The sequence below is a fragment of the Anguilla anguilla genome, chromosome 2 (genome assembly GCF_013347855.1).
Source record: "Anguilla anguilla isolate fAngAng1 chromosome 2, fAngAng1.pri, whole genome shotgun sequence".
Taxonomy (NCBI): domain Eukaryota; kingdom Metazoa; phylum Chordata; class Actinopteri; order Anguilliformes; family Anguillidae; genus Anguilla; species Anguilla anguilla.
Genome location: NC_049202.1, coordinates 13178684 through 13205661, shown reverse-complemented (window position 1 = coordinate 13205661; position 26978 = coordinate 13178684). Strand labels below are relative to the sequence as shown.

At 41.0% G+C, this 26978-nt stretch overlaps 1 protein-coding gene across 8 annotated transcripts in view; it reads left to right on the top strand.

The window, feature by feature from the left end:
• Positions 1-26679, top strand: part of ryr2a (ryanodine receptor 2a (cardiac)) — a 162603-nt gene extending 135924 nt beyond the window's left edge. For 4 of the 8 annotated variants that reach the window (XM_035404655.1, XM_035404656.1, XM_035404658.1 and 1 more), the window contains 29 exons: positions 425-531; positions 2302-2353; positions 2623-2673; positions 5382-5481; positions 5840-5919; positions 6167-6243; positions 6349-6422; positions 8187-8204; positions 10307-10387; positions 10727-10815; positions 10934-11062; positions 11175-11279; positions 11395-11476; positions 11698-13004; positions 13444-13511; positions 13942-14089; positions 14346-14432; positions 14533-14757; positions 16302-16432; positions 16795-16837; positions 17070-17203; positions 17693-17753; positions 18012-18158; positions 18597-18731; positions 20177-20333; positions 21004-21068; positions 23007-23107; positions 24514-24565; positions 24889-26679. In XM_035404655.1, the coding sequence (XP_035260546.1) occupies positions 425-531; positions 2302-2353; positions 2623-2673; positions 5382-5481; positions 5840-5919; positions 6167-6243; positions 6349-6422; positions 8187-8204; positions 10307-10387; positions 10727-10815; positions 10934-11062; positions 11175-11279; positions 11395-11476; positions 11698-13004; positions 13444-13511; positions 13942-14089; positions 14346-14432; positions 14533-14757; positions 16302-16432; positions 16795-16837; positions 17070-17203; positions 17693-17753; positions 18012-18158; positions 18597-18731; positions 20177-20333; positions 21004-21068; positions 23007-23107; positions 24514-24565; positions 24889-24984 (4002 nt within the window). In that variant the 3' untranslated portion in view covers positions 24985-26679. Of the gene's footprint in view, positions 1-424; positions 532-2301; positions 2354-2622; positions 2674-5381; positions 5482-5839; positions 5920-6166; positions 6244-6348; positions 6423-8186; positions 8205-8405; positions 8434-10306; positions 10388-10726; positions 10816-10933; positions 11063-11174; positions 11280-11394; positions 11477-11697; positions 13005-13443; positions 13512-13941; positions 14090-14345; positions 14433-14532; positions 14758-16301; positions 16433-16794; positions 16838-17069; positions 17204-17692; positions 17754-18011; positions 18159-18596; positions 18732-20176; positions 20334-21003; positions 21069-23006; positions 23108-24513; positions 24566-24888 lie in introns of those variants that run through there. The other 4 variants (XM_035404659.1, XM_035404657.1, XM_035404654.1 and 1 more) reach the window with 2 other exon arrangements.
• The last annotated feature ends 299 nt before the right edge of the window (positions 26680-26978 follow it).

Below are 26978 nucleotides of genomic sequence, written 5' to 3'. Positions count from 1 at the left end.
CCGCACAAATGTCATCTTGTAGATGCCGTTCTTTTTATGAGTGGGGGAAATTAAAAAGTGGCATCTCCTTTCAAATCTGGATGTTTTTTTTTTTACATTTTTTATGACGAGCGGTGCGCTGACGTGAAATCGGCGTGGTAATTGAGGCCAGGTCAGTCGAGGTGGCACCCTGTTTAGCGTGGTGCCTTGTTGAGATTTATCGTTCCTGAAATGGCGACATTGTTTGTGAAGGAATGTCTCTGCCACACGAGGTTCCGTTGCGCTCCGACTGAAGGGAAATAACAAGGTGAAGGTGGAATTACTTGATACTCAGACAGTCTGTCTGCGAGATCCATCAAAGCTTTAATGAGCCGGGCTCCTTTGTTTTGGGGGTAATTAGCCTGGAGCGTGTGGGCGCTCAGAGTCCCAGATATTTGAATTGCAGAAACCGGGAGGCGAGGAGCCGTCGGAGGAGGACGAGGGAGCCAAGCGGATCGATCCTCTCCACCAGCTAATCCAGCTCTTCAGCCGAACCGCCCTGACGGAGAAGTGGTGGGTGTGCTGAAAAAAGCTTAAAAACAAAACCGGACTGTATATGAGAGTGCAATGCAGGCTGTGCAACGCAGGGGCGTATTACGAAACAGGCCAAATAACCCGCCCAATAATATAACATGATGGTGATGAGAAAAATAATTTCGTGTAATAAAGATGGGGATTTCATGATGTGATTGGGATATAGGCTACTTGTCAGTAAGGCTGGGTGTTTGTCGTAGGCATCACGGATTCTGTCACTTTCCACATTTGTTTTGCCATGCCTGCGACTTTCTTCGTTTTGATTGCTTTGAGTGATTTTTTGGCAGGTTTGGATGATGACTGTCTGTGTTTGCATAGGCCTACACATTTTACCAGTAGCCTATTGCCAAATGCTAAGAGAGACAAAGTACGCTAATGTATACAGAATCTGGAATGTGCTGGGATCAAGATTCTCATCCTTGTCAGTTGTTGCAATCAGATGTTTGATGGCCCCTGTTAACAGTGTTGATGCCCAGCGCTCCTTCCCCCATTACAGTAACATCAGTGACAACGAGCGCTCATTAAAGACTCAATCCTTGCATTGCAGAACACATTGTTCTAAAACACACAGGAACTGTGTTTTATTTTAGTAATGCAATTTGAACATGCTCCATTTCTAACAATATTCTGCCAAATTAAACAGGAAAAATCGTGCTCTTTCTTTCTGTGATGGACCGAATAACGTGAGCAAGTGCACCAGCCTATCTGTGTATTTCACTTGTTGGCTGTTCCAAAAAGCTGGCAACTACCCATTGATTTTTTTTGAAATTTCAAGCACTTGTTACTGTTTACACAGATGTGCATGTTATTTCAATCATTTCCCACTGCTGCGAATGAGATCTACTAAATTAACTGAATGAATTAACATTTTAGTTTTAAAAAACTGATTTCTTCTGCTTTTTTCTCATGATTTTCAACAACTTTGCCGCGACTGCTCCAAGATTTCAGCCAGTTTTTTCCATAACAAACACCCAGCCTTACTGATCCGTAATCTGCAGTAATTTCCAGAATTAGAATTCACCAGAAATGAGCATTTCACAGTTGTTCTTTTAAAACAATTCTCCTGGGGGGCATACCCCCCCCCCCCCCCCCTAGAGGGTTGCAGTTCTCTGGGTCTATGCATTTCAAATCCCCCAATATTCAAACTACATCCTTGGCACAACACAAAACTTTAAAGAGTTAGCAAGAGACAGTCAAGCCCTTGGCGCATCACAAAACTTTAAAGAGTTAGCAAGAGAGACAGATAGATACCCAGAGATGGGACAGAGCTGAGAATGAGTGACAGAGTGAGGGACAGGAAGGGAGGAGGTTGTGAGAGAGACGGAAAGACTGAATGATGGAAAGAGACAGAGAGAAAGTCTTTAAATAAGACTGCAACAACTAAGCAAAATTGTTTACAAAGTTCGAGAGCTACGTTCAGTAACCTGGGGAAAGAGATGGGGATGCAGCGAATATGTAAGCAGAGAGTGGGAAGGCGGAAGTGATAGAGACAGAAACAGAGGTATTCAGAATATTCTATTGCCGTTTCGAACAATAACAGTTTTTACTATGAATAAAGTGGTTCCTCCTATTTTTTCAATAATACCTAAGGCAAAGTGTGATTGTAACACTGATTGTAAATCTTGCTATCTTGCGAGGTTAAAATGGATTTACTAAGGTTTTATAATGTGTGCACTGTTAAAACAAAATCTGGGCATAATAAGTGTAGGTTCCCAAATGATTTTGTTTGTATGTTTTTCCCCCTGACAGTAAGCTAGAGGAAGACAACCTGTACATGGCCTATGCTGACATCATGGCAAAGGTACTGGCCATTTACTTGCTGACTGTTTCTATATCCTGTGAATCCTCGCTCTTAGAGTTTATTAGATTATTGACCAGGGAATTTCCTGAGCTATTATTCTTTTTAGTTTTTCAATTAATGTTATTTTGAACCTTGTGAATTTCTCTTAAAAGGATTAAAGGATTTAACAAGCAAATTGGTGCCCCGACCAAGCTTTCATGGCTATTTTCTCATGTGTTGATGTCTTATTTTCTTTGTCCGTGACTCAACAATCTGTTCTTCGCCACCAGAGCTGCCATGATGAAGAGGATGAGGATGGAGAAGAGGTGAAAAGCTTTGAAGTAGGTGACCTCCTCTGCCTCTTTTCCCCCCTCCCACATTTGTGTTTGCCCATTTTTAAGCATTTAAAAAAGAGCCTTTTAAAACGTGGTCACCCGCCTCTTTTTGCTTTTGACCATGGCTTGTGCAAGCATTTGTATGGCTCAAGGATTGCATGTGTTTGACCCTTGACCTCTAGTTGCTGACAATAATGATGTGTTCATTCAAACCCTTCGCTTATCCCATTTTTATGTTCCTTGTGCACCCATGTTGATTTATTGCTGTTATCTAAATGAGCAATAGTGCAATAGTGTATACTGCTTTTTATTAATGAACATTACAGCATTGGCCTTTTAAACATTTTCCTTTTGGGAGACCTTCCTTTCATCAACTGTCATACTGAAAGAGCTGACAACCGGTTGCCAGAGAAATAAATGGAAAACCATTATTATAATTGCAGACATCACATCATTACATAGTGTTTATGCATTAGATCCACTTCACTGGCAAATGGGAATTACTTGTATCATTATTGTGCTCAGATTACATATGTGTGCATTTTTGGTGTAACAGGAGAAGTGCTCTATTTGCTCATTAAGTAAGTAATTAAGTAATGATGGATACTGTTTGTTTACCTTATCAATTATAAAAATGAGAGAAAAAAAAATACTCTGTAGTGATTCACTCATATTTTCTCTATGGATCATATTCAATCTTAACAAGCTGTTACTGTGATTGAGGAGAATGAGGTGCCAGTAATATTTTAAATGCTGTGGGTTTAAAATGTTGTAGACTGTATTAAAGCAAAAGTAAACAATGGGAACAGTGCTTAGCCTGCTCATTAAATTACACAAAATGCGTAAGATGTAATCTGACTTTCAGTGCTTGTATTGCTTTTCTAAATATTGCTGATATAAGATTCTAAATGACCTAAAGCACTGTATACTTCAAGAAGGAAATTTGGCGATAGACTATTTTTACTACTACCAATACTTTATGCTTTAGCTAAGATACTGCACACGTTTATTCAGGTATTTAAAGTGGCATGAAAAAGTATTTGCCCCTTTCCTTGATTTCATTGCATATTTGTCACACTGAATGGTTTCATATCTTCAGACAAAATGCAATATTATACAAAGGGAAACTGAGTAAATACAAAACATAATGAAATAATCTATCCCATTGTGCATTGGGCAAGAGGCAGGAACACACCCTATACAGGCCGCTAATCTATTTCAGGGCACGTACACCATTCGCACCTATCGGGCAATTTAAAGTCTCCAGTTAACCTACTTGCATGTCTTTGGACTGCACAATAATGTACAATAATAGAGGAAGTCAAGAAGGGGGCAATAATAGAAAAAATCAGGAAGGGGGCCAATACATGGCACTGTACATAGGAAGGCATTGATAGTCACTGAGTTTGCTATCACAATGTGAACCACGATATATACGTGATAAGATTTTTTTTTGTCATGCTGTCTAATATGATAGAAAGGGTAGAGGGTAGAGTATAAAGAAAAATCTTTTCATTTTCACTGTAGAAGAGCTTTGATTAGTGTTGAAGAATGGTCTTCACTGTGCGGTGATGGCAAAGCCCATGTTGGAAGTCTTAACACAGGATGCTCTGCAAAATCAGCATGGCTGCACTTCCATACCAAGATGCTTTCATTCTTATTTTTTATTTCTTTTTATGTCGCCCAACAATACTTCTGTCTGGTTAGTTAAGAGTAGCAGCTCTCTCTTTCAGAATGAAATGATTAAATTTTGTTTCCGCAGCACGATATTATCAAAGATTTAAGCAACAAAATTGCCAACAAGGAGGAAAACTCTCTGGTAACAACATTCAGTGTCTGTGTTGGTTGCATTATTATTTATCTTCTCCGTTTTCTCTCTTCTGTTTCTTTTTGATATTACTTGCGGATTTTTCATTCGTTTGAGGCATTTTTCTTTCTCTCTGGTTTTTCATGACTGGTAAAAACCAGCACACAAGGAGCCTTCATGTATCGCGAAAGCTCTTCCATGCCCTTGTGTCGCCCGCACACCTCAGACGGAAAGCGTGACGCAGCAAAAGCCAGTCCGAGAGCGCCCCCTGCTGTCCGCCTCCCCCTTCCCCCTTCCCCCTCAGAGTTGTGCCTTGTTGCTGCCGCAGTCATCCATGTTTTCAGCGGATGTGCTGGGGGCATGACACCCGACTACTGGTCTCATGCCCCAGAAAACTGAGCTTACACCATGCCCATGTGATAGGCTGCTGAACTGGATTCCATGAGGCTCTGTGCAGCTTTTTTCAAATACCCAAACACAAATGACTTATTCTGTCTAATAAGAGATTTGCACCTTGAATTTAGATTCTCATTCGAGCTGAATTCAGTTTCAGTGCCTCTGACTTGCTCATATCGTCCAGCCAATGTTCAATGTGTAACTTTAGTTTAATGTCTGTCTATTTAGAGTGATTCTGTCACATTGATAGGATCATCATAGGGGTGCAGAGAGCCACAATTATGTTAAGGGAAACTCATTCCATGGTAACCCCAGGGCTGCTGTCAGAGGCACTCTCGAAACATTGCACTGTTTTGCACGGTGGTACATCACTGTCCGTACCACTGGTATGACCTGAGGCTTCGCAAAACGTACCGTGTGTTCTGCAGCAGAGCCTTCTGGGACCTCAGGTGACCTAAGCATCGGGCCAATGAGGTCCTGAGGATGACCGCTCGTCTCCCCTCCCCCGCAGGAAAAAGAGATGGAGAAACAGAAGCTGCTGTACCAGCAGGCCAGGCTTCACGATCGGGGCGCAGCAGAAATGGTGCTGCAGACCATCAGTGCCAGCAAAGGTAACCCAAGGCAACGGAAGGCTGGAATCATTGCTGGGCCGGCGGCCAATGGCAATGAGTCAACTGCAAGCGGTTAGCTTAATTGGTTCATTTTCCCCCCCTCTTATCTGGAAATAACCTGTTTGAGTCTCAGTCAGCCAGTGGGAAGGAGGAAAAAAACCTCAAATTATTGTGACAATTGTTTAAAGAATTTATTTTACCTGACAGCCTTGTCTCTGACCCTGTACTGTATGCTAGCGCTTTAGAGATAGCCCCTTATTTGGTTGCTGTTTGGTAAAACATTGCATTGCATACCCAGCATTTATACTTTTATTTTCAGTATTCAGTGTTTATTCTTAATTTCACCTTTTGCTCTCAGGGGAAATGGGACCAATGGTGGCATCCACGCTGAAGCTGGGTATCGCTGTACTGAATGGTGGAAACTCCACAGTGCAGCAGGTAACTAGTGCTTCTCACTTTCTGCCAGTCATCAGTGAGAATAGCTGGAGTAAAAGGAAAAAATCTCCTGAAAATTCTCTTCAATTCTCTGCAGAGCGTGTCTTTTACTTCCTGATTAGCATTACAGTCGTGTTTTTGTGCACCTAACCACACTGCTCATTGCTATTTTTGTTTGTTTTCAATTTTCTATTCAAAAGCTGCTCGTTTCATTGACTTGTTCCCTTGTCCTGTTTCCTGTCGTGAACAGAAAATGCTGGACTATCTGAAAGACAAGAAGGACGTGGGTTTCTTTCAGAGTCTGGCGGGGCTCATGCTGTCCTGCAGGTACCCCGTTCCTTCTTTCATCTCCCCCATTTCTCACGGATTCCAGACGACGCCTCGCTGATCTCCCCTCTCCTCTCCCTTCCCTCTCTTTCTCGCCTCCTCCAGCGTGCTTGACCTCAACGCGTTCGAGAGGCAGAACAAAGCCGAAGGGCTGGGCATGGTTACGGAGGAGGGCTCAGGTACACGCTGCGGGGGAGAGGAGATGGAAATGCGATACACTCGTGTCAAAAAAGTAATTTAGCGTCAATCCCCCGGTGTTCGCGAGAGAGCTTTTCTCCAGACGGGCGGCCCGGTAATGAAATAATAAGAAGTATGTACTGTACATGAAGATGTATGTAGGGGGAGATTAAAAGATGTACTGAAAAAGCTGTTATTTTCAGGGGTTTTGGGTATGCAGCTGAATTTAAAAATTAAAAATTAAAAAAAAACAGGAAGTTACACAATAAGCTTACATCGTATCCACAAAACAAGTCTTCATTTAATCATTTTTCAGGGTTTTTTATAAGGTGTAGATGTCTACGGCTGATGGAAATGAAAGACGGTTGTGAATTTAAATGTTTTAAAAATGGTTTCTAATACCAGGTTAAGAAAAAAGGTGAATATTTCTATACCTAAAAAATAGTTAAGAGCTGGAAATAGTCATGGTAAGGCGTACTACTGAAATCTGTACTATCTACTGAATGCTGTGCACATAGTTTTCAGTTAATACTGGTTTTTGATTACGGTCAGATCATCATGATTTTGATTTTCTTGTCCTATTGTTTTGTCATCACATTGATGTAAAACATTAGTTAAGTTTTTTTTGTTTGCTCATTATTGTGAAAATACAATAAGCCCTGAACAGTGTCTCTGTTGTCCACATTCATAGTCATTTTTATTTTCTTATGTACACATCAAGGATGTCTCTGTAATTTTATTTATGACCCTTTTTATGTTTATGAGTGTCAGAAATGCTACTTTGGCAACTGGCTGTGTTGTCCTCTGTCAATGGGTTTATATTCACCGCCTTCAAGTGAAATTATCATGCAATTTTATACCTAGAATAAGTCTATACCTAGAATAATCTATTTTATACCTGCTATCGAAATGAAAAACAAACATGTCAGAATTTTGTGAAAATGGATAATACTTCCTTGTTTAACTTCTTTAAATATCTTTCTGGAATAAGGGTACTATGACAAAAATGGTTTACCATAAGCGTTTCACTAAGTACAGTGAAGAAGTGCTGTGTTCTCAAAACCAAACATTTTTTAATCTCGATCATGATTACATTTTTGAACAAATACATAAAACAAATCCTGTCTTTTGTATCTAACTTGCTAATATTTGCTAATATGGGATCCAATCCTTTTGACTGGCAGTAGACTTACAAAGCTTTGTCACCGTGCACTCCTCTGTACTTACTGTCTTCTGTGAGTGAAGAGAGTGGATGTTTACTTGCTGTGTGGTCACAGTGAACTCAAAGTGAACTTTTCACCACCATATTTTGAAATGCATGTTTGTTCTATTGGTGTCATAACGGTTCTCATTGTTGACCAGATATGAAAAATGTAACGTATATAGGCGTTTTGTTCAATTTTGCGTTTGTTTTCTTTTCCATTGATATTTGAGAAATTGATGTTAATATAGTTGTGATCAGTGGTCTGTGATAGTCACCAGAGTCCTGTAGAGCTCTGTCTGAACATTGTGCTTATCAATGAAAGACCATCCTTTTTTGTCATAATACCCTTTTGACGAATTCTGAACAATGTGCATAGTTTTTTTTTAACCTGTTAAACTTTTCTGCTCTATATTTCCACCCGACTAATTTCTCTGCTGAAAAAAAACAAAACAAAACAAACGAACAATGAATACTGAACCTATTTGTAACCTGTTTGACTTCTTACTTTTTCCTTTCTTTTTTCCTTTTCTTTTGGTTTAATGTACTGTCTTCCCCTCCTCAGTCATCACTCATGAGCGTGGTAATTATAACCTCTGCCATTTCCCGCTGTTAGCTTTGTGTCAGGTCTGTCCAGGTCCTGAGCCTTGCCCCCCTGTCCCCTTCCCCCCCGCCCCTCGCTCCCTTGCCTTAGCACGATTACGATCTGTTCTGTTTTGTACAAAGTAATGCTGTAATGCTGTAGTGCTGTTAGCCAATCACGCTGTTTTTGCCTCCCTCTCAGGATTTGCACAGTATCTGGCACACTAGATGTAAGAGCAGTGACCTGTCTAAAGTGGCCCAGTCTTTGCAGTGGTTTGGATGTTTTGGAGATGATCTGTGGCATACTCTCTATCTGTAGTCTGTTGTGCATTCGATCGTGGCTTCATGGCTGCGCTGATTTGTGCAAGTGGAGGAATCTCAATACCAGTGTCTCCCAAGTATTCCAGCTGTTGACTCTTGTGTTCTGTGATGTAGTCAATGTTGTACCCTTTTTTCTTTTTGTTTGTTTTTATTTTTTGTTGGTTTCGTTGTTATTATGTGTCTTGACTGTCATTTATTTTGATTACCCAAAGATTAGTGTTGTGTTTTTGAAATGATATTGTATTTTCCATTCATATCTTTTCATTTCTTTATATATTTATTTATTTATACAATTTCATGTTTAAATGCTCTCTGAGACCTAATCCGAAAGGCTGAAAAATGATATACCAGATGAAGCGTAGATCACTCAGGACAGCTTTTATGACCACATGCAGCTAATTTGCAGCTAATTTTGCGGACAAAAATCAGCATCAAATTTTAATGATGAGGCAATATCGACAGGTTGCGACGTCAAGGGCAGCATATGTTAATTAATTTAATTTCATACAGGGACACATAATTAATGTGGTTGCAATATTTTATTCAGCAGTTATTGAACTTGTTTAAATAACTGCTTGTAATACCCTGTTTATAAATTATGTATGGCCAAAATTTAGGCTGAAAAATGTCATTTTTACCCAACCTGTGATACGGACATTTTGCAACGTGTAACTAAAAACTGTAGTCTTCTGATCTGGTTTATCATTGAATTGTAAATAAGCCTGAAAGTGCACTCGCCAGCCATACATGTTTATGTTTTTATTACAACTACTGTAGCGTTACATTGAATAAAAACAATGTTCTTTTGTTTATTATGGTTTGGGACCTAAGAGAGGTTGGGTTTGAGGGAGTCATCCTCTCTCAGTGACCTGCATCACCGTATTCATGTGTTTGGAACGACAGTAGCTGCAATTAATGGTTAAAACAGCCCATAGATTTGTTCCTCTGTCTGAACAAGGTTTCATATTGGTTAGGACAGGGCAGTTCTTAGGCTGAGAAGGTTATTTCTTATACTCAAGCACTTTCAAGCCTGTTTGAGGTAAAACACTGTTTCTTTTTTCCATCTGAAACTTTACCCAACTGTTTTCCATTCTGTTCTACATGACCATCATGCATCACAGAACATGTGTCAGATCACAAAACCATCCTCACTCCATTGTGATTCATTAACCATGACGTCCATTCCACATGGTTAAAAGCAGCATTTTATCACTGTGAAATTCCAGTGTGTTAACAGCCTTTCTTCATAAATTATCAAACCAAGAGAATTATTCGCTAATTAGAATGACACCACAAAGTAGAATGTTGAGAATTAATTTTTGGTTGCTGTGAAAACAATTGTTTTTTGCATCCTTCTACAGAAAGGATAATTAGCAAACAGCAATAACAGCCAAATCAGAAGGGCATTTTAGCATTTCCACAGACTGCGTAATCCTTTTCATCAAGAGGACTGCCTAGTATCTAATATCATCTGAACACATTTCCGATGCGATGTTAGATGAATGGTAGTGCAGGGTAGTGCAGTGGTCCGCTAAACATAAACACACAGTGTTCACATGTGTAAAATGCTGCTACCTATCATCTCCTTCCTACAGTTCAACCCCATGTTTTTCATCAACTGTAGCCATTTTTATACTGAGTGACTATCTGGGAGGTGTATGACTCATACACCTCTGATAGAGCAGCAGTTCCCCCCTTCTCTCCCCCAAAAAAAGGTAACGGTGGTTGATATTGAGGTGTTATTGTAACGGGCCTCTGTTGGTCTTCTGCTACACCGTACAGGAGAGAAGGTGATGCAGGACGATGAGTTTACCTGTGACCTCTTTCGCTTCCTTCAACTGCTGTGTGAAGGACACAACTCAGGTATGTGAAGCCCACCCACCCTGCCTCCATCTGGCATCTCACTGAGATCAGTTTGTCATGACAGCCAGTTATTGGTTTCTTTACATAGCCAGCACTGCCTATTTACAGTGTAATGTACAGCCACCTTTATAGTATATATTTCTTGGAAAAGTAAAATAGTAACGGGAAGTTTTGCCTTCATTTAAAAAAAGAACATTTTTCATGCTTGTTGATTTGGTCTGCAATATCACTTGTTTTTCATTTTTCGCTTGTATGCAAAATTACTTTTGATGCGTCCTTCTTGACAGAATTCAATTAGTTTTGCCATTCCATTTTAATGCTCACCCTCTTGTGCAATAGATTTTCAGAATTACCTGAGAACACAGACAGGAAACAACACGACTGTCAACATCATCATCTCAACTGTTGACTATCTTCTCCGAGTTCAGGTAATAACCTTATTCTTTAGTCTAAACCTGACAGTAATAAAGTCTCCCTTTATGGCAATGTTTAAAGCCATGCAGACAGGGAGACTTTGTAAAACCAATCTCCCCCACATCCCTGCAGGAATCAATCAGTGATTTCTACTGGTATTACTCTGGAAAAGATGTCATCGATGAGCAAGGGCAGCGCAATTTCTCCAAGGCAATCAATGTGGCCAAGCAGGTCTTCAACACCCTCACAGAGTACATACAGGTATGTGTAAATGAAATCCATAACACACGCATGGAAAATAATTTGTGTTTTATTTAAATATGCTATGTTAAACAATGAGCTCTTTAATCGTTGCTTTTTTATTTTGTTCTAGGGTCCATGCACTGGGAACCAGCAGAGTCTGGCTCATAGCCGACTGTGGGATGCAGTGGTGGGGTTCCTCCACGTCTTTGCACACATGCAGATGAAGCTTTCACAGGTCTGTATTGACTATGAGAAATTAGCTGCTTTTTTTCTTCTTTTGCCAGTGTTTACTGCTGTCTTGTTTTTGAGTAAGTGGTTTACTCTCTTGATTGCTCTGGTTTTGTTTGTAGGATTCTAGTCAGATTGACTTATTGAAAGAGCTTATGGATCTTCAGAAGGATATGGTTGTAATGCTGCTGTCCATGTTGGAAGGTAAGATGTGCCTGTAATTAAAATGGCAAGAAGGAATGTCATCTTATTGTGTCCAATTCAGCACATACAAGAGAGACTGCTGAATACTGATTGCAATTACAGAAAATTATCATTGCTTTTGTTACCATATTAATGAATTATTCTGCATATAATTTGTTGGGTATAGGTTATGTGCTTAAGAGAACTGCTTAACTGTAAATGGAACATTGTTTTTTCTCTAGGAAATGTTGTAAATGGAACTATTGGTAAACAGATGGTTGACATGCTGGTAGAATCCTCAAACAACGTGGAAATGATTCTGAAGTTCTTTGACATGTTCCTCAAACTGAAAGACTTGACATCATCAGATGCCTTCAAGGAGTATGATCCTGATGGGAAGGGGGTGATCTCAAAGCGAGACTTCCACAAGGCCATGGAGAGCCACAAACATTACACTCAATCCGAGACTGAGTTCCTGCTCTCCTGTGCTGAGACGGATGAAAACGAGCTCTTGGACTATGAGGAATTTGTGGAGCGGTTCCACGAGCCAGCCAAAGACATTGGCTTCAATGTGGCCGTCTTGTTGACGAACCTGTCTGAGCACATGCCTCACGACACACGGCTCCAGACCTTCCTGGAGTTGGCGGAGAGCGTGCTCAACTACTTTCAACCTTACTTGGGTCGCATCGAGATCATGGGCAGTGCCAAACGCATCGAGCGGGTCTACTTTGAGATCAGTGAGTCCAGCCGCACTCAGTGGGAGAAGCCGCAGGTCAAGGAGTCCAAGCGGCAGTTCATCTTTGACGTGGTCAACGAGGGCGGCGAGAAGGAGAAGATGGAGCTCTTCGTCAACTTCTGCGAGGATACCATCTTCGAGATGCAGCTGGCGGCCCAGATGTCCGACATCGGGGAGCGGTCAGCCAGCAAGGAAGAGAGCGAGAAGGAGAAACCCGAGGAGGACAACCCAGAGATGGGCTTCTTCTCGGTGACCACAGTGCGGACGGCCCTCCTGGCCCTCCGCTACAACGTGATGATGCTGATGAAGGTGCTTTCCATGAAAAGCCTTAAGAAGCAGATGAAGAAGATGAAAAAGATGACGGTGAAGGACATGGTGACCACCCTCGTCGCCTTCTACTGGAGCCTGCTCATGGGCCTCCTCCACTTTGCCTTTAGCGTGTCGCGTGGCTTCTTCCGCATTGTCTACAGCACCTTCCTGGGCGGGAGCCTGGTGGAGGGGGCCAAGACCATGAAGGTGGCCGACCTGCTGGCCAACATGCCCGACCCCACCCAGGACGAGGTCCGCGGGGAAGGGGAGGAGGCCGAGAAGAGGCACCCGGACAAGTCCTCGGCCGAGGAGGACCTGGCAGACCTGGCGGTCAATATTGAGGACACGGACCTCCTGTCAGACATTTTTGGGCTTGACCTGAGGAGAGAAGGGGGGCAGTATAAGTTGATGCCTCACAACCCCAACGCCAGCCTGACGGATTTGCTCAACAGCCCGGTGCCCCCTCCGCCGACTCCCTCACCTGAGCTTCGGAGGCGGAATCAGGTAATTGAAAACTTGTGAAATATCGCAGCTCAATTTTGGTAAAGCCTCACAACATGATAAGCTAAGTCCACAGGGCTTGATATTGCAGTTCTTCATCTCCCTGCATTTAATTCATCTCTGTGATAATAACCGCAGATTGTGATCTTTACAGCTACCCTGGTGATACATTTATTTATATTTTAGTCATGTTCTGATTTAAAAGAGCTGCAAAGGGAGAGGTTTCGAGTGTAAAATGTAGAACACTGTCAAAATGTTTTAAGCATCAAACAGACACAGCCTTCTCAGCGTGTTTCTCTGCTAGGCAGTCCATTAACTGTCCCGGAGCATAAAGCCGATTTAACTCTCAGACACCTTCTCTGTACTTTCAGAATTTGGAGGTAGCCTCTGTGCGATAACAGTGTTGGTCACCTCCTTAATTTCTGTTTTTATCCTGTTCAAGGGGAAAGGCTCCACAGACGAAGACGGAGAAGGAAAAGAAGAGAGCCAATCTGAACCAGAAAAGGCAGAGTATGTCCAGTATACAAAACATATTATAATGTGTTCATATCCTGATATTCTCTGGGTCACTCTAATGTAATAGCAAAATGTGTACAGTACTTTTAAACATCTTTTATAAAGTTCCAGTTCACCAGAGAGCTGTCTGGAAAGTGTTTTTTTGTAAAAGCCCAGAATCCCCGTTCAGTGAATCATAACTGCCAGTGCTGTGCCCGGGAGCTCCACAGGGCATTGCCTTGTGTACCTGGCCTCATTAATAGCGACTCCTCTGCAATTGGCCTACGTGCCGGTGTGCTTTCTAGATTGACGGGTGACATTAGAGCGGTGGGACGGGCTAATGCTTTCGGGCATTCGAAATTTGGAAAAATGAGGAAAATTGGCTCACAAAATGGCCCAGTGGCAATAGTAATGTGTCCATCGTTCTTTCAATTGCTCGAACTAGGGGAGAGAATGGGGAAAAAGATGTCAAGCCAAAGGATGACAAGCCAAAACAGAAAGTCAGGCAGCATCACACCTCCAAATCTGAAGAGCCAGAGCTACAGGAGTCTGCCTTCTGGAAGAAGATCATTGCTTATCAGCGGAAACTGCTCGTAAGAGTCCTGACATCTGCAGACCTGTTGAAGGATATTCTCTCTTTCCTTTTTAAAGTATATGTCATATATACCGAGACACAGCACGCACTCTCTCACACACAAACACGCCACACTCCCTCACACAAACCCAGCCACACCGCACCCTCTTACACACACACACTCACAGGCACACACTCACCCACACAAACACGCAGTTACTCACGTCTTCACGCACTAATACCCCTGAGTATCTCTCTCTCTCTCTCATGTACAGAATTATTTTGCCCGGAACTTCTACAACATGAGAATGCTGGCTCTGTTCGTTGCCTTTGCGATCAACTTCATCCTGCTCTTCTACAAGGTGAGACCGTCTGATTTTGGTCCCAAGCAGCCTGCTGTTATCTCCCACATTTGACACTGTCAGTGCAGCACCTGACCTCTGCAACCTCCCTGCTCGCCAGGTGTCCACATCGTCCGCGGTGGTGGAGGAGAAGGAGGTGGTGTACAGCGGGCCATCGGACACCAGCGTGCGGTGGAGCCCGGTGGAGGGCGTGCCCCACCGCACGGTGACAGTGCACTTCGTCCTGGAGGAGAGCAGTGGGTACATGGAGCCCACCCTCCGCATCCTGGCTATCTTGCACACTGTCATATCCTTCTTCTGCATCATAGGCTATTACTGCTTAAAGGTGGGCTAGCACTGTGTTGTGTGTGTGTGTGTGTGTGTGTGTGTGTATGTTTGTAAGTGTGTCTTTGTCTTTATATCTGTGTGTGTGTGTATGTGTGTGTTTGTGGATTGTATATGTGCCGCAGATTTGCCAATCCTGTGGGAAAATGAATGGGTAATTAAATTGCCGATTTACTCCAGGGATTAAAAATTCAAACAAAGTCATTTTGATTCAGGAATAGAATCCTTCACCATGGTGGTCTGAGATTTTTAATTGTCACCCCTGGGTTGTAGTAGATATGTGTCAGCATAGTTATGATATTATGCTGCATGATTATGTTTTTAATGGGATTTATACTACAGCTAGCCTGCAAATCATAATGGAATTAAATGAGACCTATGACAATATGGTTAAATTATGGCATTAATTTCCTCGGTATCCACATTGAATATGGACATTCTCATACATACATGCATTGTCTATTTATACATCTGTATATTTACAAAAACAACTCAACTTAGAGTTGTTTTTTAAGGAAGTGGTGGTAATGGTATGGGGGTATTATTGTCCCAAAATAAATAAATAAATAAATAAATAAATGCAGCTGATCCACAAATAAATGTAACTGCTGCACAAATAAATGCAGCTGATCCACAAATAACTGTACCTCATCCACGCATAAATGTAGCTGATCCACAAACAAATGTAGCCAATCCACAAATAAATGCAGCTGGTTCACATCTGTGCATCACCTTGTTGCATTTATGTGTGTATTTTTGAGAAACTCTTCGCCACACTATTACAACATTACGTTGACCAATCGCAGTACATATATACAGTTCAGGATTGTATTTTAGTGCCTTCAGCACTATAATAACACCAGCCCTGTCAATAGTTATGTTTTAAAATGAGCGTTTGTGTAGGCCCTACAGTAAGCAAGCTAACTAGGAAAATATAAGAAGTTGTGTTGCAAGTTTTTGATCATAAGTTACAGCTTTTTTTGACTGGCTCTCTCCAAATCTAATGGGATAGTACAAATATAAGATGATGTGGTTTCACTTTGGTTCAGGGTTAGAAGACTTCATTCACTGATGAAAGAGATAGCCATTACATCAGACTTCCCAGGCAAGCAGTTGTCTTGTGACTACACAACACAACCCTGAAGTGTATAGAAGCTGTGATTGGTCGGAGTAATCTGAAATCTGATTGGCTGAAATAGACTCAGTGGAAAAAAAAACATTTGTGGATTATTTTGCAAATTTTGTGCCACGAGGGATGTATCAAGAATCCATAAATAAATTCAATCTACAGTCGATGTACAAATGTGAACCAGCTTTTTAACTGTGGATCGGCTACATTTATTTGTGTATGACGAGTTACATTTATTTTGTGGATCAGCTACATTTATTTGTGGATCAGCTACATTTATTTATTTTTAAGACAATAATACCCCCATATAATAGCCCATACTGTTCCCAAACAACCTCACCACAGCACAGTCCTTTTGGCCAGCATGTGGCCTCATATTCAGACATCTCTATTGCCTCACTCCCTAATATCACCAGGTCCCATTGGTGATATTTAAACGGGAGAAGGAGGTAGCCAGGAAGCTGGAGTTTGACGGACTCTATATAACGGAGCAGCCATCAGAAGACGACATTAAAGGGCAATGGGACAGGCTTGTAATTAACACACAGTAAGTCCAAGATAACGACTCAGTTAATTAACGCATGCCAACAAGCAATTGTTTGGAAAAATAGGGTTTAAGAGGCCATGGAAGCTATAATTGTCCTCCAAATGTCAGGTTATACAATGATGGGAAGCTGCAATTGCCAGACAAAGAGGGCAATAGTTTATCTTAGTGATGATTTAAATTTAATTGAGCTGTAAGTATATGCATATAGAAGGTATATTAACTATGCATTTGAATAGCAAACACTATTTCCAAGCTTGTCATGATCACATAGATCCAGCATTAGAAAATAGTTTTGGCAAATAGCTTTGCCATTTTGATTTTGTTTTGACTGGTATTTCTCTTTCACTCTCTCTGACAATCAGGTCATTCCCAAATAATTACTGGGATAAATTTGTGAAAAGGAAGGTGAGTTTTTTTATACTATGATTATTGATAATTGATCCTTGAAATTTGTATGTAATGTGTTTTTTGTAGTTCCGTTTTGTATTTTACTGTATGTAATGTTATATGAGTGAACCAAATCATGGGGCACCCTTATAATCCTTTGTTTATAATTCATAGAATAGTGATGTTGTGTCTTGTACTGTGTATCACATTGATTTTATGTGATCAAGTTTTGGTCGTGTTTTGTTTGCAGGTGATGGACAAATATGGAGAGTTCTACGGACACGACCGCATCAGTGAGCTGCTGGGAATGGATAAGGCTGCCTTAGACTTCAGCGATGCCCACGAGAAGAAGAAACCCAAGAAAGACAGCTCATTAGTTGCCGTGTGAGTTCGGGCACCAAGAACACAACCCTGTCTTCCGCTGGGATATATTTCCATTTTACCGAACTTCAGTGCTCCTTGTAACAGCAGTATTTTTTCTTTTAAGTTTTTTTTTTCTTACCAAAGGTATACTAAATGTTTCACTTGAGAATATGAGGTTTTTTTGGTGTGCTATATTATATTCTGACAGAAGGTGGCAGTAATGAGAAGGATAGCGGAACACTGACACAAGAATATATCAGATGTGTCAAGGGTATTACGCGTGTGAAGATGGGTGTAATGAAGCAAAGTATGAATTGAGAAATGAAATTGAATTGTGCAGAACTGAAAGAATTAGTATCTGAGGAGAAATTGCATATTATAAAAATTTGTTTTTTCCTTTAACTAAATAGATATAAAAATGAGCAACTCGTTATTGTGTGTGCAGCCCTGTAAATGTGTTTATTTTTGCTCTATGACCCCAATCACATGAAGAATTTTATCCTTTCACAGACTGAACTCCGTCGATGTCAAATATCAAATCTGGAAGTTGGGAGTGGTCTTCACAGACAATGTGAGTTATATACGTGTAGCCTATTAATTACATGGGTAAAAAATCACCATCTTCAATTGTGTCATATATATTTAGCTGTTTCTTTTTGGCAGTTTCTTACCACGTTTTACCATGTTGTCTAACTATGAGAAAAACACCACTTTGTTTAAAATAGTTGAGGTGAAAGCACACAGCGCATGATTCAATTTGCAGACCCTTCACATCACTGACCCAGCCGACTCGGCACTTTCCCACACTAATGTCTCTGTGATCTTGCAGTCCTTCCTCTACCTGGCCTGGTACATGACCATGTCCATCCTGGGCCACTACAATAATTTCTTCTTCGCCGCCCACCTGCTAGACATCGCCATGGGATTTAAGACCCTGCGCACCATCCTGTCCTCGGTCACCCACAATGGCAAGCAGGTACGGACTGGGACGTCCCTTCTGATTAAGGCTGCCAGAGAGACGACGATTGCGCTGGCTATCAAAGGGAACACTCTAAGCCAAAGCAATGAGATCTGTAACCTAAAGGGAGTTGATAGCATTGTGAATTGTATTTGTGACTGTGTGCCTTTCTGTATGAGTGTATGTAAGGTTTCTATGTCAAATCAAAAATAAAAAAAATGTATTTATATAGCGCATTTCACAAACAAATAATGTCTGGTGTGTGTCTGTGTGTAGGTGAGTGCGTATGGGTGACTAATTGTGTGTGTGTGTAGATTTGCGTTTTTGTGTACGTGTGTATCTCTTTGTTTGGGTATGTGGTGTGTGTGTGTGTGTGTGTGTGTGTGCATAATTTTAAGTATTTTAAGTGTATTTTAAATTGTTAAAAAAAGCTAATTTTTCCTCTGTGCTTTCTAGCTGGTTCTGACGGTGGGGCTACTAGCCGTGGTGGTATACCTGTACACTGTGGTGGCCTTCAACTTCTTCCGCAAATTCTACAACAAGAGTGAGGACGGAGAATCTCCAGACATGAAGTGTGACGACATGCTGACTGTTAGTACCTTACCACTGTCTGCTTTCTCCTCCCCTTTCTATCCTGGCCGCTTCTGTGTTATGCATTAGTAAGTTTTTTCCTCTTTGATTAAAATGAACTTTAGATATCTCTTTCACCTGAGAGAGGTGCATTGTTCTGATAATAAACTATGGTCATTACATTTGCTCTGAATCAATTAGTATTGTGGTGATAATGATCATTAATTGCGTAGGATACTCTGATACTACGCAGCATCTAAATTAGAGTTGGTGTTACACCCTTCAAGCTTAAATGCTCCTAGTTTTAATTAAGGCCAATTAGAGGACTAAGTGAACGGATACACTGCAAAACAGAATAATTATCTCCCATTCTTAGCTTTGGCCGTGTACAGGAGGAAAGAGGAGCAAGCGTAACGTTTTTTAAGATCTCTAGTCAGTGAACCGTGTTGACCACAGGCCTGATGTGGAGATACAATTGTTCATCAAACTGAATTCAATTAAAGTTGATGTAGGCAGCAGACGGAGACTGCTGTGGCGATGGAGAATGGAGAATGTGTGTGTGTGTGTGTGTGTGTGTGTGTGTGTGTGTGTGTGTGTGTGTTCTGTACTGCCAAGTTCACTGTAATGAAGACTATATACGGAGCCCAGGGGTCCGTGTCTTCGCTTGTTGGGGAGCTCGAAAGCGACAGAAGACACCCAACATCATGGTCTGCATCCCTTCCCTTAATCCTTTCAGAGTCAGTCACCCATAGCATTCAATTCCAAGCTATTTTTTCCTATTAAGGACACTCAGCATTTGAAAGGGGCATCTGGTCTCTCCCAGTGAAGGTGACAGCGGCTTAGCTTGAGCCGGGACCCTCAATTCCTGGTGACTTAAATCCCTCAGGTTGACAGGGGGTCTCTGTTATGGAAATATATTTCACAGCAGTTCAGTTAAATGTGAAGGTCACCATGCTAAAATATTTTTTTTAAAATGTGTTTCTGTGCACGATTGGCGTGTGGCAAGCAACATGTCATACATAGAAAGCAGGGTCAAATAGCTGGACGCCCCAAAGCTGGGCAATGAGGTGGACTCTTCCCATGATGCACTGCACCACTAACAGGAATAGGGAGTGCACCCGAGTGTGAATACTTAAAACTGGAATTACTTAAACCGTGACTAGAATATATTTCTGACCATATACGTACAAATGTATGCCTGCATATACAGAATCATATTACTCTAACATGATCATGTCATATATTGACAAAATTTTAATGGCAGCTTGTGCCTCATTGAACAAAATGGAGGTGTGAAGACAGCCATAGAAACTTTATATGATATTGAGAAGACCAAAACTTCTGCTAAATATTACTTCGCTTCCTATAAGGTGCACATATTCTTTGTCAGTGAGATGCACTGTAGGGTTCTGCATTTTAGGCTGAGCACACAAAGCTGATTCTACGCCCTTCCCTGCTCTCCACAGTGCTACATGTTCCACATGTATGTAGGCGTGCGAGCTGGAGGAGGCATCGGCGACCAGATTGAGGATCCAGCGGGAGACGAGTACGAGATTTACCGGATCATCTTCGACATCACGTTCTTCTTCTTCGTCATCGTCATTCTGCTTGCCATCATTCAGGGTGAGAATGCGTGCGAACCTGCGTAAGACGACAGGACGTTTCAGCTTTTCAAGCTTTGAAAATGCGCCAAGAGGCGTCTTCTTTTTATAAAATAAATTTGGCAATGTATCCTATTTCGAGTAATATTACCCATATTTGTATACATACAATGAGCTCCATAATGTTTGGGAATGATATTCTTTCTTGATTTGGCTCTATACTCCCATCATTTTTGATTTACAATCAAGCAATGCACATGTGGTTAATGTGCAGATTCTTAGCCTTTATTAAGGTTTTTATACATATATATTTTTCATACACAAGGTGTTTTAATACATTTTGGTTTCACCATGTATAAATAACAGCACCATTTCAGGGCGCCATAATCTTTGGGACAAATGGCTTCAGGTGTTTCTAATTAGTCAGGTGTGTTTAATTGTTTCCATTGCACAACTAATTTCTGAATAATCAGAAACACCTGTGACACACTGACGCATCCACACCTGCCTCCTGAAGTGTGTTTCTTGTCCGTCAGACGCTTGTCAGTATTTGGGAGTTTTTCTTAATTATGGTGAGACTTCTTATTCATCAACTGTCGAGGTCTACCATGGCCTACCAGGCCCTTTGTCATTACCGAGCTCACCAGAGTCTTTCTTTCTTAATGATACTGATTAATGCTTTTTCCCCACAGGCTTAATAATTGATGCCTTCGGTGAACTACGAGACCAGCAAGAGCAAGTGAAAGAGGACATGGAGGTAAGAATTTGGATGCAACGTACGTCCTGCGAAGTGTTATGGGGTAAAGTAGTGAAATCTTCATTGTGGAGGGTCAGCGAGGATAACATCCCTTGGGGGGTGGCTGGACGGTGTTGCTTTTGGGTCTGCATGTTGTCAGGGACAAGTCAGCGTGTGGCAATGTTCCACAATGGTCGATTAATTACTTTCGGAAAACGTGCCACAGGAAACCCTCCGATTCTCACATTGAGTTTCAGTGCTTTTGGAATTGGAAAGTCAGGCAACCTGAAAAAATTAAGAGGCTGAACAAATGGTGCTGATGTCGGGGCCCATGTCAAACGAGGTCACCCGAATTTCATCCTTGATGCATGAGAAGCAAAAACAAACACAGCTCTAATGGGGATTAACTGCTTTGCGCTTTAATCCGAACTGCAATCGTATGTGCAAAGGTCACATGAATATAAATCTTATGCACTTTTACTCATTTGAAAGCAAAATCGAAAAATTGGAAGGGCAAATGACTGGCGCTGTACAACGTAAGGATACGCTCGTTGGAGATACTCGTCAAACAATGGCGAAGCACATCAATGGGAAGAAATTGATTGTGCTGGTCTCCAAGGGTCTCTTGCTGCCTATCACTTAGAATTTCCATCTTAAGTAAAAAAAAAAAAAAAAGCAGTCACAACCCAGGCTGAAAATCCAGCCGTTATTTGGAAGATTGCATTAAAAGTGAGGCATCAAAAAGGGCAGTGAATGTCAAACCATGAGGGGCATTTGCCTGTACTGATCCATACTCCTTTTGCAAGTCAATTTCACTGTTCACATTTTTATTTTCAGTCTACTAACCAAATGAACAAGGCTTCAGATGTGGGCCACTTTCAAAACCCTGACATACAGACTACCATAGGTGCTGTCTATTCCTGAAATTTCCTCAAATTTCCTGAAATGGTGCATACGCATTCATATAGCAAGCCATTAATCTCTGCAAAGCACACTATAAGAAACATGTTGCATGCTTTTCAGAGGTTAGTCAACGTGGAGGAAAATTTTGTATGGTAAAAGAACTCTGAAGTTATGACTTCATTATAACTAGTTGTTACTTGAAAGTGGTGATAGAGGTGGCTACTGTAAGCCTAATGCTGCTGCTTCTACAAAGCTATCATTGCTAATTGCTGGTAACTGTTGGTAAAATGTATGTATTTGAGCAGCTTTATATTCAGTTTTTTGCTATCTGGTTATAAAGCAAAATTTGCTGCACGCTCACATATAATCATACCGATGCTGACAATATAAAAATCACGGATCAGTGAAGTGATTGAGTTATTAGGAAACTTTATTAGCCACTGTTGGCATTATTTTCCCCCCGTTTTGCAGCATTACACCAAAAATGCTTAGAATAGTAACTAGAGACAGTTTTGTCAACACATTTCTGTTGAATGTCGATGTAGTTCATTGATTGCCGTCAGTTGGAAGGTCTTATCAAGTAAAAAGTATCCTCGTGAGTGTTGGCGTTAATTAAATTGATTCTGGGATCTTTAGGCCCTGGTTAGACCTTAAAAGCCTGCAGTACTGAAACATGGCGTTATCTCACACCTTTGTTATGATACAGAGATAGTGGTGAGGAGAAATAAGCAATGCTTGCAGACTTTGATAAAAGGCTAATTTCTCATTTATCAGCCGTACAGACAGACCAGATCTTGTCACGCTACCTTTGAAACTGAATTCAGATTAAAAAATAATTAATTGCGCGTGCATTCAGATCAGTAGAATAATAGAGCAGGAAATTTTTCTCATAAGCGATGTGGGAATTTGTTAAAATAATCCCTTGAATTATTCAAGGCAGTAGTAATCCCCATGTGGGCATAGAGGGACAGCTAATATTAAAGCAACAACTGGAGGATGTAAGTGGCTAAGCAGGCAGTATCAGCAAAACAACTTTTCTCCCCTCGTCTCTCGCAGACGAAATGTTTCATCTGCGGTATCGGGAACGACTATTTCGACACGGTTCCCCACGGCTTCGAGACGCACACCCTGCAGGAGCACAACTTGGCAAACTATCTGTGAGTAGCGCGGCTGTCGATGCGATCGGAGACGGTAATGAAGTGCGGGTGATGTGAGGCAGACCCTGGGTGACCCCCCCCACCCCCCCCCCCCCCCCCACCCCCCCCCCCCCCCCCACCCCCCTCACCAAAGAGCGGGAACTCGGAACGGCCTCTGGAGCAACCAGCCCATTGATCTGGAGGAGCCGCTGCGGGGAGGGCATGACAGTGGCAGATGGAAGCTCAACATCCACGGGGACATTTTAGCATAAATGTTACATTAGCATTTACGTTTTAGGCATTTAGCTGACGCTCTTATCCAGAGTGACTCACAATTAGTGCACAAAGAAAGGGCCTAGATTCATAAATCTCCAACATTCCAAATAGCAATTACTGAGAGGGTAATGGTCAGGCCATAACACATGTGTGATAGGTAATCCTTTGTCACTAGAATGGGATATCTAAGTATTTTAAAAAAGCACTGATAAATAGTATTCGTTTTCATCAAGGGGTAATGCACAGTTTTAAGAATAAATACCATCACAGCACTTTAAGTGACTGTGTTATTGTTTTATTATATTTCTGCATGTGGAAAAAATGTTTATAATGGATCATGTCTGCTGGAGTTTGGAATTTGGGTCTTAAGTGTGTTAAGTTTAGCCCAGTAGCTGCCATTGTTCACACTGAACAGACCTTGTTTATGATTAATGGGCTTCATTCATAATTTCATGGGCTTCATAAATATACATTCTTCTACTGAGAGCTACCCCACATAGCAAAATGCATACACACGCAGAACATGCTGTCATTTATGGTATTAGAGTCAGTTTAATCTTGTTAAGCTCTTCCCTAATTTGGCTTTTTTTTCAGCAGGCAATATGCATGAGTTTCACAGAGCTGTCTCCGGGTTCATTTCTGAGTATATTTCCCTACACATGATCACGCCGTGGCGTGGTAAACGGAGTGATCTGTCTTTGTTACGGTAGACAGCACATCTTACATTAGAAACTAAAGAATTGACTGTCGCACTGCAGTGCTTCAGAAAAGATTTCTATGATGAGTGTTTCATGATTATTATTAATGACCACAAAATGTTTTTTTTTTCTGGTAGGGGCTATTCAGAATGAGTGTGTGTGTGTGTGTGTGTGTGCGTGCGTGTGTGTGTGTGTGTATATGTGTGTGTACGTACATGAGTGTGTGCATGCATGTGTCTCCAAATAATTTTAAGGAACTCATGCCCTGCAGTGTCCTAATTTAGATGAACTTTGTGCAATTTTTGTTGCATAAAATTTAAAAATACTCAATACGACTCTTACTTAATAACTCCCCTGTCTCCATTTGATTAATTTACATTAAATAAATATTCATATTCAGCATGTTACCTATGGGTTGTAAAGTGGAATAATGTTGGCTTGTTCTCTTTTCAGATTTTTTGTGATGTATCTCATTAACAAAGATGAAACAGAGCACACAGGCCAGGTAATCCACTCTTTCATTTGCTTACAGTTACAGTTACCTTTTATGCATTACCTTTCATGGTAAAAATATGAATCTGTCATTTCCTTGATGCCATGTATCATCACCTGTGTTTTGTCAAGTGTATTTAAATGTATGTTGGCCCAAAAGTAAAATAATAACAATAACATGTCACTGTAAAGCTTTGTTACTTTTAGTAATGAAAAGACAAATACATAAGTACCTCAAACAGATTAGGCAAAAATAAAGGTCAATGGTTGGATGGTGTATTCGAACACACTAACTGTTTCATTTATGCAAATACAATGTATTTCTCTGTCTGACAGGAGTCGTATGTCTGGAAGATGTACCAGGAACGCTGTTGGGAATTCTTTCCAGCTGGAGACTGTTTCCGCAAACAATATGAAGACCAGCTCAACTGAACAGTCTTTGGTCCGTTCTTACAGTGCGATCACAAAAGGGCCAGAAACCTTTGAACTACTTCATTTGGAATGCTTTTCAGACTTTGTACATATATTATACACTGTATATGGTTCCCTGTGTGCTTTTTGGAGCACAAAGATTGTGTTTTGATGACTTAACTGCTTCATCTTTACATTTGCTTTGAGAAACACGAAAAAAAAGCGAAAGACGTAAATACAAGAAGAAAAAAAACTGAAAACTTTGACAAAAAAAGAAAAAAAAAAACCTCACACATTGATTTGAAAACTGTTTCTGGAGACTCGTGGGAAATGTTTCTTTTGAGAGCACATGTATAAAAAAGGCAATTATCTTGCTCATCCTAAGCCTCTTTATTTCTTCATAAGAATGGAGATTGTATATGGGAGGGTGTACGCAGGAGTCTGTGGAGCGCGAAGCAAGGGCATCGATGGGGAAATAGTGCCTTACTAAGCATGGGTTGAGCTATGCAAGTGAAGACGACCGCATGACTACATCACAGGTCTGCTCATTGGCTGATGTGTAGTCCTGTCCAGTGTGTCGACTTGTCTTTGGTGTCCGTGTATGTGTGCATGTGTGTGCGTGTGTGTACCTGTGTGTGTGTGTGTCTGTGTGTGTGTGTGTGAGTGAAAAGGAGAGAGAGCGAGAGAGAGAGGGAGCATAGTGTCTGTGCGCCTCAGAACAAATGTCGGGTATTCATATCAAGCTCAATCACCTCGCACCTCGATTATTTAGCTGTTGTTTTCTTTTTCTTTTCTTTTTTTTGGTAATGCTCTTATGCAATACAGCAACAGAGTTAATCTTTGTATACAATGAAATCAAATCTTTACTCTTTGAAGAAGATGTGTCATTGCATGTTTATTATGCAAGTTTACCAAGAACCGTAAAAAAAATAATAAAGACGCAAGTTGATCGATGTCACATTAAAAAAAAGATGTTTTATAGGTTTAAGATTACCGATATCTCTATAGTATTAAAGTGTTGTGGGCTTTATTGTAAATTCCAAAATCAATGTCATCAGCCAAGAATGCATACTGATATATAAGATTTGATTATAGGCTTCACCCATCGTCACCTGTGTTTAATTACTGTAGGTAAGGATACTTTGTTGACTCATTTTGATTGAAGCTGAAGCAATACCCATTCAGGGATTCCATGGAACATCATTGTAAAGCAACAATGTGTAGAATACTCCATTTTGTTTCCGGTTGTTTCTGACTGAAATGCCAATATTTGCAAATAAAACCTTCAGAATAAAAAGGTTTGGTGCAGTTAGTGCCACTAGCCCTATCTGGAAGTAGGATATGTATTTTATGATAAATTATTATTGTAATATAATTTAACAGTTGGTTTATAATTGCACACATCTGCCATCAAGCCATAGCACATTGTCCTATTCTTGCCATAGACAGCAAACCTGCTTTCCTTCTTGTAATACTTACAATGTGACATAACTGCAATAACAACAGATGGGCAGCCAATTTAGATTAAAAGTGGTATTTTACTTATGTAAAGAATTTTGATAACAATGGTCACAAATGCCATGGAACATAATATATCACAAAGTAGTGTGCCGTGCTGAGTTGTGAGTATACAATTGTGTGTAAACTGTAAAAAGGAATTAAGACAACATGGATTTGCATGATTTTCAAAAATAAATGATTATTTATTGAAGCGTGTAGACGAGGACGTTCTTGACATGCCACAGAGCCGGATTAGCCTTTATAAACCCTAATGTAAACCTTAAACTATTCTCTATCTGAGCCTCACCCGCCAAAAACGTAAATCTATAACCTCCTCCTCCTCCACTTACGCCAATAAACACAACTGTTGGGCTCACATTGTTTTTCCCCCTTTTTCCTTTCTGTTAATCTCCTGTCAACACTTGTCCCATTACCAGCTGCACGGCACAAACAGAGCCCGGCAGACGTTTTGGCGGAGCAGAAATTAATTGCTTGCGCGGCTCGATTGTCAGTGG